The sequence below is a fragment of the Rutidosis leptorrhynchoides genome, chromosome 8, assembly GCF_046630445.1.
Source record: "Rutidosis leptorrhynchoides isolate AG116_Rl617_1_P2 chromosome 8, CSIRO_AGI_Rlap_v1, whole genome shotgun sequence".
Taxonomy (NCBI): domain Eukaryota; kingdom Viridiplantae; phylum Streptophyta; class Magnoliopsida; order Asterales; family Asteraceae; genus Rutidosis; species Rutidosis leptorrhynchoides.
Window position 1 is genome coordinate 118,284,883 of NC_092340.1, and position 12,675 is coordinate 118,297,557.

At 34.0% G+C, this 12,675-nt stretch overlaps 4 protein-coding genes across 4 annotated transcripts; 2 read left to right on the forward strand and 2 right to left on the reverse strand.

Annotated features, from left to right (window-relative positions):
* The first annotated feature begins 1,164 nt into the window (after positions 1-1,164).
* Positions 1,165-4,511, forward strand: LOC139863774 (uncharacterized). The gene is made up of 12 exons (XM_071852381.1): positions 1,165-1,312; positions 1,414-1,532; positions 2,102-2,176; positions 2,323-2,393; positions 2,818-2,896; positions 2,978-3,052; positions 3,143-3,257; positions 3,335-3,392; positions 3,481-3,552; positions 3,756-3,886; positions 3,968-4,091; positions 4,171-4,511. The coding sequence occupies exons 1-12, from the start codon at positions 1,165-1,167 to the stop codon at positions 4,244-4,246; spliced, it is 1,143 nt and encodes a 380-aa protein (XP_071708482.1). The 3' UTR covers positions 4,247-4,511.
* On the forward strand, positions 4,171-9,919 carry LOC139861890 (uncharacterized). Its single transcript, XM_071850418.1, has 2 exons — positions 4,171-4,284; positions 8,797-9,919. The coding sequence occupies exon 2, from the start codon at positions 8,870-8,872 to the stop codon at positions 9,794-9,796; it is 927 nt and encodes a 308-aa protein (XP_071706519.1). The 5' UTR covers positions 4,171-4,284; positions 8,797-8,869; the 3' UTR covers positions 9,797-9,919.
* On the reverse strand, positions 4,592-5,805 carry LOC139861204 (probable xyloglucan endotransglucosylase/hydrolase protein 6). Its single transcript, XM_071849523.1, has 4 exons — positions 5,610-5,805; positions 5,412-5,512; positions 5,109-5,305; positions 4,592-5,023 (listed from the first exon to the last, which is right to left on the reverse strand). Exons 1-4 carry the CDS (start codon positions 5,803-5,805, stop codon positions 4,633-4,635), a joined length of 885 nt encoding a protein of 294 aa, XP_071705624.1. The 3' UTR covers positions 4,592-4,632.
* Positions 9,920-10,225: 306 nt separating the features above from the next.
* On the reverse strand, positions 10,226-11,682 carry LOC139862845 (cytochrome c oxidase subunit 6a, mitochondrial-like). The gene is made up of 4 exons (XM_071851476.1): positions 11,500-11,682; positions 11,043-11,149; positions 10,878-10,920; positions 10,226-10,454 (listed from the first exon to the last, which is right to left on the reverse strand). The coding sequence occupies exons 1-4, from the start codon at positions 11,615-11,617 to the stop codon at positions 10,405-10,407; spliced, it is 318 nt and encodes a 105-aa protein (XP_071707577.1). The 5' UTR covers positions 11,618-11,682; the 3' UTR covers positions 10,226-10,404.
* Positions 11,683-12,675: the final 993 nt, after the last annotated feature.

Below are 12,675 nucleotides of genomic sequence, written 5' to 3' on the forward strand. Positions count from 1 at the left end.
TTCGGTGAACGACTTTATGTGCTGCTAATGTGAGTTTCATTTGCTCCCTTTTTAATTGCTTTTGCAATCTATATTTTTGGGCTGAGAATACATGCACTTTACTTTAAACGCAATGGATACAAGTACATACTAAATTCTACACCGAGTTTGAACCGAAAATCCCTTAGCTTTGGTAACTAGTAACTGCCGGTTATAAGAACTGGTGGGCGCGAGTAGTTATATATGGATCCATAGGGCTTGACATCCCCGTCTGTTCCAGGTATAGAAACCCTATCCTGAACTATAAAACAGACGTATGCTATTTAAGTTTAGTACACATTGGATTGCGTGTATTGTACATGTTGGTTGCATGTATGTTAAAACAGGGGTACTTATTATAACGTTAAAGTTTAGTTACCAGGGTGCTCAACTTCGTAGAATATTTTGATAAACGTTTCTGGATGAAACAACTGAAATCTTGTGATCCACCTTTATGTACAGATTATGCAAAACATTAAAACTATGAACTCACCAACCTTTGTGTTGACACTTGTTAGCATGTTTATTCTCAGGTTCCCTAGAAGTCTTCCGCTATTTGCTTATATGTTAGACAAGCTATGTGCATGGAGTCTTACATGACATATTTTTCACGGAAACGTTGCATTCACCAAATCATCACCATGTATCTTATTTTGACTGCATTGTCAACGGAAGTACTATTGTAAACTATTATTTACGGTGATTGTCTATATGTAGAAATTATCAGATGTCGAAAACCTTTGATTTAAATATTCATTTATGGTGTGCCTTTTCAAAAGAATGCAATGTTTACAAAACGTATCATATAGAGGTCAAATACCTCGCAATGAAATCGATGAATGACGTGTTCGTCCATATAGATTTGGAGCGATTGTCACAAAAAATAATATTTTTATAATAATAAAAATTTATTAAAGTGAAGGCAACGGCTGTTGTTGAACCCGTTGAACCAGCTCAAACGCCGCGAAACAATCATGCGGCAACGCCGCGATACGGCTCGAAGTCGGCGTTTTTGGGGTGACATGTAGGACACAACGGGGTTGGAAGACCCCCGATACAAGTGGTGTGACTTTGTCCCTTATAAAATATCTAAATATAAACTATAATTATAAATAAAAGTGTAAAATTATTATTATTTTTTAATGTATGTTTCTGATATCGGGTATCCGAATATCCGAATGTTTCGAAAACTTCTATCCGAAACCTGAATCCGAAAAACCAGATATCCGATTTTCGGATATCCGGATATCCGATTTTTCAGATATTTTTCGGAGGATACATGGATATTCGGATTGTGGATTTAGATTTGGATATTATGATCACCCCTAGTTGAAACCATTATGAGATGAAGATGCTCAAAATCTGTGTAATTTTTTTTTTCTTTTTAATATTCAGCTTGGGCCAAATTGAAATCCAAATTGTGTTGGGCCACACCCTCCTCGTCATTATCAGAGGTCAAACTCTTCATGTGCGTGGCACGTGTCTCTTCTAATTTACAGAGTACAATTTTTGAGGTCTGTACTCGGTACTCTCTAATGTTAGCGCCATTTGAGAACGCAAACCGCCTGTTTGATATATGAACTTCAAAACTCAGTGATTTGGAAACCCTATCATATCAATTCATAGGAAGATTACCTAAGTAACTACATCCCATAAACCCTAGAAAAACCCCCAATTTCATTAAATCGATCACCTTAGTTGCGGTTAACACTTTTCAAGCATGCAGCATCCATTAATTGATCAAGTAAGTAGCGCCAATACCAATTTGTACACCTTATAACTTATCAATTTTGTTAAAACTCGTGCGAATTTAGTTTAACTTATATGATTTAGCATACGCTTATACATTTACGTTTTTCTGCTAATCTGTATAGAATTGAGAATTTTTTTATTTGTGCTAGATTATTTGCTTTTGTGTGAGATTTCAATTTTTTATGTTTTGATCTCATTGTTAATGCCAGTGTGAATATCTGTAAGAATTAAGTGTGCTCTTTATTTCTCTGTATTGAACTAGACAATATTATCTTTCACTTGTATAGTTGTATTCATTCACTGTTTCACTTGAACTCACCATTTGATCCAGCAGAAGAGTAGCGAGTCTAATGAATGTCGAAAGTTGGACATCTCATCTTCGTTTTCCCGTGCAGTTTACTCTGAGGTGTGTTAATAATGTGATTATTTGTCTTCATACTATAATCTGTTTCGTGTTTTCTTTTTTGAATTGTCTATGACTATGTGCAGATTCATGATAGTTAAGTTGTGTATCTACTATCTTGGATAAAGATGGTTTAGTTGTTATTGTAGATAGAAGAGATTGGATGGGAACATTTGGTGAGGTTGGCAGAAGATCTATCGTATGTTTCATTTCGTGTTATGTAAGATCCTTTAGCCTTCATATTGACTGCATAAAGTTTAGCCAAATAAGCCAACGAAGCATTGCTTCAACGGCATCCCCTCACCTTGTGTGTTGGGGCTGGGAGTTAGGTCATGGGTTCGAGCCTCGCTCTGCCCATCCTATTAATTAATCTGCCTGAAATATGGATATCCAGATTGATCCCGAGGGGGTTTTCTCCCGGATCCATTAAGGATTCAAACCCGGTCGCCTGCCCCTCAGGATGGTGAAAAGGATCTGGTTCCTGTAATGCGATTCGGGTTTCCTCCCGAACGCGTGTGAGTCTGCAAATGATGAGTGTCGTTGAAATAAATGATACACTGATGCAAGTTTGCCGTTAAAAAAATAAAAATAAAAATTTTAGCCAAATAATTAGTGTGATTTTTTTTTTTTTTTGTTCGTACCAGTGACAAGAAGGGAAGAGTTCACGTGTTAGAGATTTTGTTGAATAAATCTTATCCTAACTGCCCACCATCAGTTTCAGCTGTTAGTTATATACAACATCTTCAATTTTCTGTACTCCGAACAACACACGTTTTGTGTCTAATTATTCAATCGATTGATCAGGATGTACCTTACTTATTTAACTTGGAATGGTCGGTGAATTCAAGACTTACGGATGTTGTGAAGCAATTTAGACAGGTACATAGGACTCATAGTCTGTTAACCTGAATTCATTAAACTTGCAAAACGATCTGATTTTATTTTGGTCTTGGGTGATATTGTACTCAGCATCTCGAAAAGCTTCAACAATTTTGGTCCACAGTGGAAGATATCGACAAATCTCTTTCGGTTTCTGAATCTGCACAGTTGCATCGTGCCACTACGTTTCGCCATATTAATATCGGTAACTTGTCTTAGATTTCAATGATTCTATTCAGACTATGTAAAAAAGTAATTTTTCTTTTTGCATATTTTTTTCAGGGAATGATTGCTCTATCGTATTATTTATTCGTGCAAATGACTCAACATCTTTACCAGAGTAGGATTGATATAACTTAACACACTGTTGTTTATAGTTACAACAGGTAACTCTATTTTTTCATGTAACATGCTCTATGATGTGGTAGGTGTCGTTTAATGGGCTCAGATGAAAAAATAAACTTGCTAAGGGATAAATGGAGAAGAAATTGCAAGAAATGGTATATATTCAACACTCTTTGGTTGATACTATGCAGTTTATTTATCTAAGTTGATGCTTGTCATGAATTCTAAATCTATTCGCTCGAATTTCCACTAATCATGTCATTAGTGTTTATTTTCTTCATATTTTATTGCACCTTTACTTTTTAACAATTTATAAACACAAATACTCTTTGTTATATCTGTTTTACGTGCTCTTTAGGACGAAAGACAAGCTATTTTCTGAAAATCTAGCAAATATATTGGAGTTGCAACTTCCAGGACCTTCAGGAGTCGAAAAAAATAATCAGCAAGTTGAATGTGGGATCTGTTATTCACAATTTCTCCCAATAGGTATATTATCTATCATTCAGTAGTCATAATATTCATATCGTTGCGTACACTTTCGATGCTGACTCAGCGTTGGTGTTATAGATGATGAACTTGGACCTAAAAGTGGCGGTGGAACAGATTATAGTTGTGAAAATAACACCTGCAGCAAAGCTTTTCACAGTATTTGCCTTGGAGATTGGTTACGCTCCATCACTACAACAAGGCAGTACGTAAACGCTACTTCTATATAGCTTTTTTTTTTTTTTCATCGAACATCATCATTCACCTGAGTTAGTTACGTGCAGGTCATTTGATGTTCTGTTTGGAAGTTGTCCATATTGCTCCGACCCAGTTGCAGTTAAAATCGGCACACGAAGATAGATCATTTTCAGCTTATGTTTCTTATTTAAGCTACCAAGGTAACCATCTTATCAGTTAAATTGTTCCGACAACATATGCTACTTTGTAATTGCACAAATATAGATATATATTTTCGTGACGGTAGAAATTATCATTAAATGTATCTATAGTTGAGTAATACCCCCTAAAACTATTCAATCAATATAGAAAATTGTACATACCTTAAAACCTTTTCAAGATTATTAATTTGAGAGAATCAAAATATGCATAAAGTTCTAGGGATAGGAAAAAGTAAATGCTTTTACTTGCACAAAAGTATATAGTAGTAGTACACATATCACATTTTTTTGCACAATTATGGGGCCCAACATTATTGTGCCATTTATAGGTGCCACAATTACTGATTCCTAAATTCCGGCCATACATTCCGGTGGGGTAATGGGGTTCCGGTTTTTGTCTGTGCAATAATCATAAACCATGTGGTTCACACGGACCCATCGATAACGTCGAGCGGCAACCGAGTCAAGGTGTTGATAGGTTGCACCCTCCCACCAATTAGACGGGTTAGAACTACAAGTGGTGGGACCCGGGACGGTGCAGCCTTCAATGTCAAAATCCTTGTAGTATGCATAAAAAGGTGCTTTGTTCCAATCGATTTTTTCGATCCCACCTCTTGTTGCCCAATCATCTGCTTCCCATAACGTTGAGTACACTCCCATTGGCTGCATTTTCGGATATGCGATGCCTTTATCTTCATTATTCTTGTACACCCTGATAGGTACTTCATCTACATAAAACCTGTAATTCAAATTTTTAGTTGTACTGTACAACTTATTTGACTTATTCCATTGTGGTCATTGTATTATTATACTATGTTACTTACACTACATGCTGATGATTCCATAAAATAGAGTAAGTATGAAAGTCAGCAGCAGGGTCAAACCACAGGTTTATTCTTTGTTCTCTATCACCTTTTCCATTAGCATAAACATTAGTTTGAACTGAGTACGGCTGCCCTGTTCGGTTTCCTAAGAATTCAAAATCCAGCTCATCACGAATCGCATCAGTGTCTGAGTTCATCTGTTGTAAAACCAATCTTTTTATCGGAAAACGTTCTCATAATGAATTTTTTTTTTTTTTTTTTTTTTTTTTACTTTAGTACGAGTATAAGAATAAAGGATCTTACGTAAAAGGCGGTGACAGTACCAGCAGAGTCTCCTGGAATAAGTTTAATTTTCATGCTCACACGTCCAAACAAATATTTACTTTTTGAACCAAACCCACAACCTATATCATAAAGTAAATATGAATATTAGTTATACGTAAAATATTGTAGCGTGCTTTTATATATGTGGCCTTTAGCTATGAGCTACGAAGTACATACCCGAGTTTTCGTCAAGGAGAAGTTGGATAGCCATTCCATCATCAAGTTGCTTGATGTGAGAATCAGACCATGTAATATAAAAATTTTCCAAAAATGTAGCCGGTTTCGTGTCTGCCACATAAGGAAGCATAAGTGTTACAAAACCAGTTAAAACAGCTAGAAAGACGTTACGACATCTTGTGGAAGAGTATGTCATTTTGATAGTTTATGTTTAGTGCGATTATACTGGAGATAGGGTGGTGGTTTATATATACTTATATAGGCATGTTGATTGTAAGAGTGAGGATGATTACAGGGACTAATGGTAGTTTTCGGAAAAGTAGAGGGGGATTTCTATAAATTTGGTTCACTTTCGTGTATCCTCAAAAGCATTCTTTCTATCATCTACTGAGCTTTAGGGATTTAAAAAGTATAAATTATTGTACACGAGCGATTTCAAATAGATGATGGGGTTGGATGGCATGGGTTCATAGATAAGATTGATAACATAATTTTACATACGAAGGACCAGACATCATGATGTTAACAATGCTAGTGTTATTTGTTTACCATATTGATAGCTAGGATTTGACTCTTCGAATACTGTATAAATAGTAGGTAATGCAAGCGCGGATGTCTTGTTCAGTTGGGCAGTTTCTTCATTTAACAAACTACGAAACATATTTTAGATAAAGTAAGATGTTACTAATCGATTCATCACGAAACTGGGTAACCTAATGAGGTTTTCTCTGTTCATGTTACTTGGAAAGACCGAGTATTTTTACTCAGATATATAATGTTTAACCGAGTTATCTTATGACTGTTTTACCCTTTATCTGGCCCGTGCAACCGGTGAGGGTTGAATCTGAGTTGAACCTGAGACCTGTTATAAGGATATCATGATGTTAACTACTAAACTTTCTTATGATGGTTAAAACGATCGAAAGTTGTTAACAAATAGAGTAAATTTACACGATCATTGATACATTATTTATTTTGATCTAAGTATTTCTGGATACATGTTTGCTGTACTTCATTGTTTGAATGAATATATTATATTTATATTATATTATTATTATAATTGGTTATATTAAAAAAATTTAGTAGTACTATTGTTTGATCAAATAGAGTGGACCATTGCCCTTAACTAGCAAAGCTAACCATGAAAAAAAGTTTCCACAGATGTGATGTTTAATAATTGTGCAATTGCTCACTTCAAAATTGAATATGAATATCACGAATTCTACTAGTTTGGTAAAAATCACTCGTTAACACCACGTGTTTTTTTTTTCGTTGTGTAAGGAATGTAGTACACTTACATCGGTAAAATATTATTAGAAGTTCAATGCAAATGGTAACAAAGACTAGAAGAAGTCATGGTCTGATCTTTAGAATTACAATGTACTTTGTATTCTGTACTCTGTAGCATGTACTAATATTTATGATGGACCTTATGTATGTGGTTGACACATACCGGTCACTGAATGATAAAAAGTTGTAAATAATCCAAAATTGAAATTATTAATTCCATATTTACATACCTATGAAATTACGACAAATTAGTTTAGGCTTGAAAGTAGTTAATTGTTAAACTTGATTTCGTTGTGGGGCAACAAGAGACAATAATTATGAGGTAAATCCAATACTTCATTTCAACTCGACCAATTACTTTAACTTTATAAAAAGCTTTTGTCTTTTAATAATCATCCAACCATTTTATTAGGTACTAATCTCTAGATTATTATTTAAATTTCAGTCAAATGATTGAATTATACAATATCACATAGATTTATGATGCATGGGTGTGCACTTGATCTGTGCTCCGTGCGATGTCCGATAAATCCCAATCATGACCGAGTTATGGGTCATGGCCTGGTTGTACTTAATTTCCCGGTCATCACATCACATGCAGATCAATAGAGTGTAACGGAGGTTTGGGGAAGGGTGAAGTTGTGGAGAGATTTACAGTTCTTGGAGTTTGCTTTGTGGTTCAATTGGCTAGTCTGGTATGATTAATGGAATGTGTCCTCGAGTGTAAAAGATCGTTTGTATTCAATTGGTTTGGATTCTTTGAAGATGTAGAAATAGTGTCATTTTATTCGGCTAGCCTGATAAAAAAAAAAAAAAGTGACATTTTTTTTTATCTTACTTGTAATATTTCGTTTTCTTGGGTTAGACATAGAGATAACGTCAAAGGGCAGAACTATGAGCAGTGCTAAGAGGGCTATGGCCTTCTTGATTTGGGCTAGTAGTGTAAAAATTGATCATTTTTTACGAATAATTTACTACCTTTATGGTCCTCTAAAAAACCAAACATCTAGCAACATAAAAAAAAAAAAAAAAAAAAAAAAAAAAAAAAGATTTAGCAATATCTAGTTAAATATAACTTTTTATTATTTTCGGCCCTTCTAATGAAGTTTTTCAAGTTCAGTCATTGGGTAAATTTGTATTTGGTTGAAACTCTTGACTCGTGTAATTATCTTCTAGCTCTTTGTTATTAGAAGGCGTTTTTCATTATATATACTTTGCCGTTAAAAAATAGTGTGTAAATAGACTTATTTATTCACAAATATAATTATAATTATACTTATAATCAGCCTGTGTTTTTTGTCAAATACTCCATATAAAGAAATGCAACACAGATCCTTTATAAAGATTGTTCATATTTAACTAGCATTGCGTAAATAATATAAGGGTGAATAATATAATCCTTTCTGGACCAAATATGTATATCTGCTAACACTATAAGGTCGTATTATATAATATTATAATCCCTTCTGCAAAATAAACTTCACCAACACAACATATTATGAATTTATGACCAACGAATTCTCAAAAATCGGATCAAAATTTTAACATGGGTGCATGATCATAGGGTGATTGTTAGATTGGATTCCAAATTCTGTTTAGATTGTAAACGTACTTGTTCAATTCCCACACCAAATTCCATTATCAAAAATTATTATTTAATTAATGATCGAATTTGAAGCCCTCTGCTCCATGAATTATTGGTAATTCTTCTCATTGTTTCATTCCTTTATCACATTTATACGTTTCTTTTCATAAATGACGAATGTAGTTTAAATAGTTATATAAATCAATTTCTGGTTAAATCACAATGGAAAGATTAGGCCTTGTTCCCCTTCAATCTTGATTGATTTGTTTTCGATCATTTCATATATAATTTTCTATTCTTGTGTACATTCAGAATCGTAATAGACTGGAATCGAGTGAAGGTGGTTGTGTTACGTTGAGGCTTGTTGTAAGACTAAATTAATATCATGTTCAGGTCACCACGCAGTAGGAGCAACGGGCGTAACAAGGGGATAAAGATAAAACATGTTTTTCAAATATCTTTGTTGCTTGGTGTAAGCATATGGCTGCTATATCAAGTACACCATTCAGATGATAAGAAAGGATCCAACATTACTCATAAGTTAAGGAATGTGCATAGCAAGGATATGTATAAGTTGGGGCGAAAAGATCTTCGTCCTAAAGTCACAGATAGAAATAGTAGCGACGAGAATCAATCGGATGAACGAGGTAATGAAAGTGAAGACGAAGAGGCTGCACATGCATCTCACATGATCAATGATCATGATGAAGTTGGAGAGATTGAACATGCCTATGATCATGAAAAGAACACGGAAGATGAGAAGATTAAGACGGAGCATAAAGGCGAGCGTAGAAATGGTGGCAAGAAAAATGAGGGGACCAAAGAAGAAAACGGAAGCGAAAAGAGGGGAGAAAAAGGGAAAGAAAATATAAAGGTTAAGACTAAAAACAAATATGAGGGAAGAAAAAATGAGATGAAACAAGTAAAAGGAGAAGTGAATGAAGACAAGAGTAATGAGCGAAACAAAGTAGCGAAGAAAAGTGAGAAAATTAGTCCAAACGCGAAAGAGGTTGTGAGTTCAAGTCCAGATGAGGGTCATGATCAAAGCGTAAGAGATGAAATTGAGAATGATAAGATGACCGATACAAGTCCATATTCATATTTGGTGCCTTCATTTGAACTTGAGAGTGCAAACTCTGTAAATGATAATGGTGATTCACAAGGACAAGATAAAGAGCGAGTTTTAAACGAGAGAGATGATGGTGATGGGTCGGTACTAGAAGAAGAGAAAGATGCTCTTACTGATTTGGGAACGTTGCCGGAGAATGAAACAGGTGGGAGTATTAGCCATGACGATGCAGCTACAGAGTAGACACTTTTTTATTTTTTTAGTTTTTTTATTTGTTTTTGTCTTTAACATTTCCATTATTTCATGTTCTTTCGGTTTTAACGGAGCGTGGTAATGTGATGGATCGTTCATTTTTAATGAATTATAACTGCTGCATGTATATACAGATGATTTGATATCTAAAAAGCTGAAATAACAAGTAATTCACAAGACCAATTCCAATCCCAATAGTGTACACTAGCAAAACCATGTATATATAGCATAACTTTTGTCAAGCAAACGTTTTAAAAGATTATGAACACTAATGAATTAAACTGTGCCTTTAATCTGTAGATAACATTTATAGCACAAGTATAATAATTTCATTTCAAATCTGAAAATGTTGAACCAATTCCAATTCACGACGCGTGTCTAAATTCAATTCCAATTCCGCCAGAATCCCATTAGATTCCATGAGCCAAACAGAGCCTTATTTTCAGGAAAAGATAAATTGAAATACAAAGTGAACACTGAAAAGTCATGATCCATTGCAATGATATGCAAATAAAAGAAGCAACTTTAAAGAAATTACAACAATAGAAAACCAAATGAAACAGAAACAATATCATTATTCTGAATGCTCTCCACAAGGTTTAGTGGGGCATCAATGGTGTTTCCTTAACTTCAAAAAGGCCATCAGGTCCTGTAAAAACAACAGTAAACGTTAGCAACTTCAAAGTGTTAGATAAGATCAGTTACCTTTCAAACTTTTATTTAAATCAAACTTAATATTGGTTCCATACATGAAAAAATGATACCGACTCATTTTATAAGCAAACATCAACAAACATGCACAAATTATATAATCCATATAGTAGTCATATACCACGAAAATAAACAAGTAATAACATTCATATAATATCAACCTCATAGTAAAACACAAACTGATTACTGAAAGTTTGATCATGCTTATTAAAGTCCACATAGCAGATAACATGAGATTCATACAAAATGAAGTTGATTTAGAAAATAATACAGTCATATAAACAAACAAAGTAGGAGAAATTAAAAGAATAGTGAACAAAAAAAAAAGGTTAATCTTGGAGTAACGCAACAAAAAGCTTACCCCATGGAAACTCCTTGTTACGAATGTGCAAGTATGGATATGCCTGCATACATATAGGCATAAGATATCAACAAAGACAACCTATGTGATGCTTTCGCAATTAAACTGGTTAATGAATAATGATTAAACAAGTGCACAATAACCAAATATCCATTGAGAGCTTACAGGAGGTTCATCAAAGTGAGGATGACCCTTGGATAGGTTAACAAATGCAAGAACCGAGCAAGCAACAATTCCTACATAAGTAATTTTCTCCCATTTCGAAGCCTCACCTGTTACAATAATACAAAAACATATCCAAATCAATTAGCTAATACTGCATAATACCTCATTTTCAAATAATCAAATAAATATTTCAATTCAAATGATTGAATTCACATATTCCCTAATCCAAACCATAAAGTACACATATTTGATAAACAAAACCCTATATCTAACAAAACTAGATATTTTCAGATCGATGGAACATCATACGATTGGTCAGTGCAACTAGGTCTTACAGTAATTAATTTTTGAATTATAATATAAATTAAATACAATCTAAATATAATAACGTATAACGTATAAATTGTAATTGTAATTGTAATTAAAAAAAAAAAAAAAAAAAAAAAGAGGACCGTACGAGCTTCTTCTTCAACCGATGCACCGGATGAAAATGATCGCTTAGATGCCACTGAATTCACGCGGTGGCCACCACGAAGAGCCGTTCGAAGAGTAGATCTCACAATCGCCGACGCCATCTCTCACCCCGATATTTCTTATTTTTTCACTGGTAGATGAACTTTTCCGATTGAAGAATAAGGAAATTTTACCATAATAGTTTAACCGGGCCTATAGGCCCAATAACAGACTAGAGGACAAACATAGCACGTGCAAGAGGCATGCCAAAAGGTCAACCACTATTGGATCCTTTATCCAATTTATCGCAATTTATATATAAATTGTGATAAATGGTGTCAATTTATAATTGGTTGACATCATCTGTGAATAGTAACTTTTTTTTCAAAACATGATTCTCTAAACTACTAACTCAATACTATCCGGATCTCCTGACCCGCTCCACCAACCCGACCCGAATATCTGCTACTGTAGCTACAGTACTTTTTTTATTTATTTATTTTTTTTTTCGAAACCAACCCGCAGCGATAGCGCGGCCAAAAAACTAGTTATTACATAATTATAATGATTAATTATAAATTATAATTATAATTATAATTATAATTTATTATAATTTATAATTATAGTATAATAATAATTATAACAATAATATATAAAAGGTGTTTGATGGTTAATAATTTATAATATGTATTTTTTTGAAAAAATAAAAAATGTATAAAATGCTAAGGAGGATTCGTTAATAAAAAATGAAAAGAACCCCTCAAAAACCACTTACAACAAACGAGCCAACGAACCTCGTAGCTAAAAAACCATACCAAAATAATAATCAACTAAAAACTAATTATCTGAAAGTGAGCCTCACTAAACACCAAACTTTTAGGCCAACCAAAACCCAAGACCAGCAAAACATATGGTAAACTAAAATTCATAAACATAAACTAGTTAACCTAACACGTAACTAAAACTCATCGAGAGAAGAAGAAAAAAAGGAACCTAAATCATTTAAATTTGAACATTCAACTATGATGGAGTTGTTCTTCAATAAGAGAAGCTTTTCTACTTGTTCGTCAGGTTTGAGAAACTTCACATCCACTTGTTCAAAATGTGTTGCTTTGGCCAATCTTGATTTATAAAAACACCTTACTAGACTCTTGAGAGGAAGCCTTAGACATCCACACAT

Excerpts from the sequence above, each read along its gene's own strand:
- LOC139861204 (XM_071849523.1), bottom strand. The coding sequence starts at position 5,805 with ATGACATACTCTTCCACAAGATGTCGTAACGTCTTTCTAGCTGTTTTA. Across the intron at positions 5,306-5,411 it reads GTACTGTCACCGCCTTTTAC|ATGAACTCAGACACTGATGC; the intron begins GTAAGATCCTTT and ends GTTTTACAACAG. Across the intron at positions 5,024-5,108 it reads TGGAATCATCAGCATGTAGT|GTTTTATGTAGATGAAGTAC; the intron begins GTAAGTAACATA and ends TTTGAATTACAG.
- LOC139861890 (XM_071850418.1), top strand. The coding sequence starts at position 8,870 with ATGTTCAGGTCACCACGCAGTAGGAGCAACGGGCGTAACAAGGGGATA.
- LOC139863774 (XM_071852381.1), top strand. The coding sequence starts at position 1,165 with ATGTTTCTGATATCGGGTATCCGAATATCCGAATGTTTCGAAAACTTC. Across the intron at positions 3,053-3,142 it reads TTGTGAAGCAATTTAGACAG|CATCTCGAAAAGCTTCAACA; the intron begins GTACATAGGACT and ends TATTGTACTCAG. Across the intron at positions 4,092-4,170 it reads TCCATCACTACAACAAGGCA|GTCATTTGATGTTCTGTTTG; the intron begins GTACGTAAACGC and ends AGTTACGTGCAG.
- LOC139862845 (XM_071851476.1), bottom strand. The coding sequence starts at position 11,617 with ATGGCGTCGGCGATTGTGAGATCTACTCTTCGAACGGCTCTTCGTGGT. Across the intron at positions 11,150-11,499 it reads ATCGGTTGAAGAAGAAGCTC|GTGAGGCTTCGAAATGGGAG; the intron begins GTACGGTCCTCT and ends TTATTGTAACAG. Across the intron at positions 10,455-10,877 it reads TAACAAGGAGTTTCCATGGG|GACCTGATGGCCTTTTTGAA; the intron begins GTAAGCTTTTTG and ends TTGTTTTTACAG.